This window comes from Epinephelus moara, chromosome 7 (genome assembly GCF_006386435.1).
Source record: "Epinephelus moara isolate mb chromosome 7, YSFRI_EMoa_1.0, whole genome shotgun sequence".
In the NCBI taxonomy this organism is placed as follows: Eukaryota; Metazoa; Chordata; class Actinopteri; order Perciformes; family Serranidae; genus Epinephelus; species Epinephelus moara.
In genome coordinates, this window is record NC_065512.1 from 1,264,786 (window position 1) to 1,270,639 (window position 5,854).

The 5,854-nt window shown below is 43.4% G+C and overlaps 2 protein-coding genes across 5 annotated transcripts in view; one reads left to right on the top strand and one right to left on the bottom strand.

Moving 5' to 3' along the window:
• slc49a4 (solute carrier family 49 member 4) overlaps window positions 1-1,620 on the bottom strand; it is a 93,314-nt gene extending 91,694 nt beyond the window's left edge. Inside the window, exon 1 of the mRNA XM_050049475.1 lies at window positions 1,192-1,620. Coding sequence (XP_049905432.1) covers window positions 1,192-1,486 — 295 coding nt within the window. The 5' untranslated portion in view covers window positions 1,487-1,620. The remainder of the gene's footprint in view (window positions 1-1,191) is intronic.
• A 61-nt stretch (window positions 1,621-1,681) lies between these two features.
• The window catches only part of hspbap1 (hspb associated protein 1), a 26,586-nt gene continuing 22,413 nt past the window's right edge, over window positions 1,682-5,854 (top strand). Inside the window, exons 1-2 of one of the 4 annotated variants that reach the window (XM_050049473.1) lie at window positions 1,682-1,830; window positions 4,489-4,690. In XM_050049473.1, coding sequence (XP_049905430.1) covers window positions 4,504-4,690 — 187 coding nt within the window. In that variant the 5' untranslated portion in view covers window positions 1,682-1,830; window positions 4,489-4,503. Of the gene's footprint in view, window positions 1,831-4,469; window positions 4,691-5,854 lie in introns of all 4 variants that reach the window. The other 3 variants (XM_050049471.1, XM_050049472.1, XM_050049474.1) reach the window with 3 other exon arrangements.

Sequence of the window (5,854 nt, forward strand, 5' to 3'; positions counted from 1 at the left end):
AACTGGCTGTGCTTCCCTCCAGTCATGCTGCGGCTAATGCTCTGCTAGCCGCTCCCAGCTAGCTCCGGTTTGTTATTCAGGTTAAAGTGGGAAGAAGCAGCGGGTCTGTGGGGCAGCTGAGTGAAGTGGAGCCTGAGGAGGAAGCACCGGTTAGCCCCGGTTTCACTACAGGCAGATTCCTGCCCTACAGGGGCGAGGAAATAAAACCTGAACAGCCAATCAGAGTGATCTCTCTCACCGACAAGCTCCGCCGCTGATTCAACATGCTCAATCGGCCGAAAAGCCACCGACACTTAAGTGCCGACGGTGCGGGACACACCGCAAAAACTAGGCCGACAGACGCTCACCGACGGCCCGACTTTGGTTGACGGCCGACCGTCGGCTTGGTGTGTCAGGGCCTTTAGCAAAAGGTCACTTCTAACTAAGGGAAGTTTCAGCTGGTTGCAATTTCCAGTCCTCACCACTAGATGTCATTAAACCCCATAAATGTTACAAACCGGACCTTTAATGGCTCGGCTTGTTTTTGTCCAACTAATCACACAAGACTCAAAATTACTACACACACATGACAAATATTCAAATAATTAAAATAAATCAAAGCAACAAATGATCACATTTGTGAAGTTGGGACGGTGCCACTGTGTTTTCCATAAAATATGACTTTAACATTTATCAAAGCAGCTGCCAGTCAATCTTCTGCAAATCTATTCATTAATTAATTGGACAGATTATTTCAGCTGCACTTAAACACACTGTAGGGTAGTTTCATTTGGAGTCAATCACATCATATCTTATTAGGTATCTTTAAGTCTGTAAGACATAGAGCTGCCTCAGTTAATGTTGACCTACATTCCATCACTGATGACACTGTTCAAGTGTGTGAGCCTTCCTGAGGTCACCATGTTTGACACCAGCTGTTCAAACACATTAAGGTGACATGAACAGGGCCCACATCTTGTGCTGTGATTAAATATCTCTGCTCAGGCTGAGACAACAGAACACTGAGTGACACCGGACATGACTGATGTGATAAGAGACAACACTTCTCTGTGAGAGCTTCAGCCATCACGTGTCGATGTACCGTGTGTTTGAGACCTGACAGAGGCCGACAGTGTCTCTGAGGAGAGCAGCGGGTGACACAAGCATCATAATGTCAGATAGGACACAGTGTACCAAAGAAGAAGAGCTCACCTTTCTTATCCATTAACCACATGAACAGCAGCCACGGCACGAAGCCCACCGGGCCCCACAGCACCAGAACCGCGATGTCCGACTTGGTGAAGCCGAAGGCGTGGACGGCCGAGTTCTGGATGGGGCCCCAGAAGTTCCACACCATCCCCTGCATGAGTCCCAGCAGGGAGAACAGGGTCAGAACCAGCCATCTTCTCCCGTACACCCTGCTGTTTACTGGCGGACTGCTGGGCTCCGCGTGAGGCGGGACGAGGAGCGGCTCCCTCTCGGCCTCGGTGCTCGAGCCGGCACCCATAGCAGCTGCCTGTCGGTCGGTCCTGGTAAAAGATCCGGTTCTAACGGCAAATGGACGCCTCAGTGTCGACCACACAAACAAAAACAGCCGACAGTCTCTGTTTCTGTCACCTAACTTTACTGCGCATGTCTGAACGGAAACAGTTAGCGGTAGTGGAAACTGTAGCTACTGAGCTGCCATCTTGGCTCGCCCGTTGCGTTCGCTTCAGTGGAGCTGTTGCGGCGGCCGCAGAGCCAAAATGGCGGAGATTCACAGTGAGGCGTTGCAGTTGAATAAAGAAGGCGGAAAAGTCATGTGAGGTTTGTTTACTTCCGCCTGGAGCTCAACTGCACGTGTAGTGAAAGGTGAGTTGTTTTTGTCAGAAGACTTCTGACTTTCCGCGAAGCTAGCTAACATTAGCCTTCCTGGGACACTAGCTGGTCACTAGCTAACACAGCCCTCGTAGACGGAGTCAAGCTAACAGCATCGCTGGGACACATACAGTTATCAGTGCTGATTCTCTGACACTGAAAAGACTCTATAGGAGCAGAAGTTTACTTTGTTCTTTCTGAATGTTTGATAATAAGCAGAGTTCCTCACTCAAAACTACGTAATGTTGCTCATTACGTCACGTAAAGCTAACGTTAGCTGACGACCGGAAGTATAAATGCGCAGTAAAAGAATTAAAGTATCAGCAAGATCAGCTGAACATAACTTGAAAAAAACCACACACGCACACACACACACACACACACACACACACACACACACAAGATAACCCTTTTGTGGAAAGACAGAAATAAGAGAGGGGAAAGAAACATGAACAACTAAAATCAGAGCTACAGCTAACATAAGACTAGAGGTAAAAACATGAGTTGTACAAGAGCATGTCAGGACAAAGTGAGTGTGGATGATGTCAGCAGGTCAAGTATCACGTAAACAACATACACCAGAATAATAAATACTGTACTGACAGGTAGTATCCACTATAATAATGTACCAAAATGAAAATTAAATATAACAAATGAAGTGATAAGACAATATAACATAGTATAGTGTGATAAAGTACAATGTGGTATATAAGCTATTTAAAAAAAACAGCACTCCTCTTCTAATGACATATAGCTAATAACTAAATGATTTTATGAAGTGTAATATACAATCTGGAGGATCTTATAAACACTCATAAACACTACACTGGGTATTAATAGTTTATTATATGTTTTATTATCTAATGTCAGTGTGTGTTACTACATCGATGATGATGCTGTAATGGAAACTAGTCCATACCCACGTACAGTTTCACATGGTGTGTGTTTGGGATACAGGTCATAGGAAATCGCAGTTTAAATAGTCAACTGAAGCCATTAAAAAGAGCAGTGTATTCAGACAGAGTGTTTGTGACTTTCATAGTACGATTGCTTTATTGAAAGTACAGTAGTACCATTGCCAATAGTGGGATAGTTAGTGGGCTAAAACTGTACATTAGTAGTTGAGGTAGCACATTGAAAGGCAGATAGTTAAATAGTTTATATGTTGTATTGACTTAAAAGTCAGGCGCATTGGTAGTTCACATGGGAAAGGTGCGGCTAGCCCTTGTTGCAGCAGCATACCATACCATGACTTAGTCATACCAAAAATTAGAAAAAACAAACAAACATTGGTCCACAGGGGGAGCCACAGCGATGCGTCGCATTTTAGCCATTTTTTAAGCATTCTTCTGTTGTTATAGCACCACCCAGTTGCCAATTAGAGTTAAATTTCTCCAGTCACCTTGAGGCGTCCTGTTCTACATATCTAGAAGATAAGAAATGAGCTCTCTAGCGCCCCCATTTTGTTTGATGGGGTCAATAATGGAGGGGTCCCCTCAGATTATGTGTGGTCATATGCCTACAAAGTTGCGTGGTGATGGGTGAAACCCTTGAGATGTTATACACCTTTATGTGATGAGCCACGCCCTCCGCAATATTCATTGCCTTATAGAAGCTCAGTTTTAGTAAGTTTTCCAACTTTTGCCAAGAGGGAACTTTAGATATTGGTCCCTAGATTATGTTCACCCAGTTTCATGCAGATCGCTCAAACTTCCTAGGAAGAGATCCATTTGAAGTGTTTTTCAAAAAATTCAAAATGGTGGAAAATCTATATAAGCGGAAGTTATGGGTTCTTGAGGCAAATGTGTTCCTCATGAGGAGAGGCATCTCTGTGCAAAGTTTCATGTCTCTACGACATACGGGGCATGAGATATGCCCATTCAAAGTTTGACATTTCAATCGGTTGCTATTTAGAAATATCATGATAATTTTTGTAGGAGCTATTTTGATTCATAATTAGTCATGGTCTGCTCAGTAACTACAACTCAGTAATGGATATCTTTCATTTTATATCTCCATAGAAGACCTTCGTTTAGCTAGGTCCTGTGTGGTGTTGTATTGTGTTTTGTATGTTGTTGTTGTGGTGGTGTTTTTTTTGTATAGAGCACTATGTTTGGTGTGGACCTCAGGCAGAACAGCTGCTGAGAGATTAGAAGTAGTGGAAATAATAATAGTTGATAAAATTAAAGTTAAAAGCGAGTACTGCAAACAAACAGTCAAGAAGCGTAAATAAAATAAATGACAACATCAATATGTAAAAACATTGCTGAAACATGTGGTAATAATGTGATGCATTGTGACAGATGTTGAGACTTCACATTAACGTAACATGTAGTGTCATGTGTAGTACATGCATGCTACAAAATAAGGAAGCTCTGGTTTCCTCTTGTCCTTAAATGTCCCCCAGGTTCCTGATTGATATGGATAATTGATAATTGTGTTTTTATAATGTTGTTCATGAACTGATGGAGCACAGAGGGAGGAACAAGCACACTGTAGAGGTGTAAAAATATACACAGTCTTGTTCACTTTTATCCTACAGAAGATAAGACATATGTGACACTGTGAGTGACTGGTGACTAAACAACTTAAACACCAGCTGATTATCAGCTAATCTGTATCTACATCCTCAGTGTTGTATCCCACTGTCAGTGTGTACTACAGAACATGGCTGCCATGAAAGCCTTCAGCCCAGAGGAGACCCAGAGGATCCTGCATCATCTGCAGCAGCCTGCAGTCTTCATGAACATGACCGGTGGCTGGCCTGTTCTCCGCTGGACTGCAGAGCACCTGTCCGACTGTCTGGGTGACAAACTCATCAGATTCAGACTCGGGAGGAAAGAGGAGACAAACAGTAAGAACAGATGAGTTCAGACAGATGAGTCATCTTCTCAGTGACACTCTGTTATAGTGCATGCACATAGACAGGTAGAGCTGCCCACCCCACAAAACTGTCCCACTTGTATGTAGGTGGCTATGTAAGCTACATACAGTGTTACAGAAATGTCACTGACCAACAATCTGTCCTTCTTTGAGGGGCAAGTACCCGACGCCCCATTAACCTCCACAGCCTTGTGCTACATTCAGGTGGTGTGGGAATAATCTCAACAATAAGTTTGTGATTATATTTCATGGCTCACCTGGTCCGTTTCCTTTGCTCCTCCTTATCGACATGTTTAAACACTCTGAGCAATGACATACAACACATCGTCTTCGTAGTGTTCGTGTTGTTTCCACATTACAACTTAAAGCTCATGATCACACCAAAGTCGGAAGAACTATAATCTGAGGTGCACATGAATGCAGCATTGGCCTTGGCTGGCAGCAGTACCCTATGATGACAGCTGGTGGCAAAAGTTGGGGATTTAATTAGCATTTGGGAGTTCAATAGGCCGACCTGATACACACTGGACACTAGCAAGCAGATCAGAAATATCTACATGTTTATTGTCACCCATCACGACCAATGAGATCCAATTCAGGTTACCCACCAAGAAACTCCCAGCGATTACTAGAGTGGTGCAGGTTGACATTTATTTGTAGGACAGCCTGGAAGTTCATATCACCCTAAATTCCTCGACAAAAAGTCAGAGGGATTTTTCCAATGGATTTGCAATAAATAAGGTCGTAGGCTAATGTTGGACTGTAAACAAACTAAACCACAACAAGGCTGTAAAGCCACGTTTGAACGGTTCACCGTGATGACGTGCTGAAGTCTCATTTAGCTACTTGACACAACGTTGTGTGGTGAGGGACCAAAGTGCCTTTTTAAAGACATATTAAAGCCTTAAAAATTAATGAATGTAGTATTTACTGGTGTATTTAATGTCATGTTGGCCATGAAAAAAAAACGTGAAAATGTCTTAAAGGGATAGTGCACCCAAAAATGTAAATTCAGCCATTATCTACTCACCCATATGCCGAGGGAGGCTCAGGTGAAGTTTTAGAGTCCTTACATCACTTGCAGAGATCCAAGGGGAGAGGAGGTAGCAACACAACTCCACCTAATGGAGGCTGA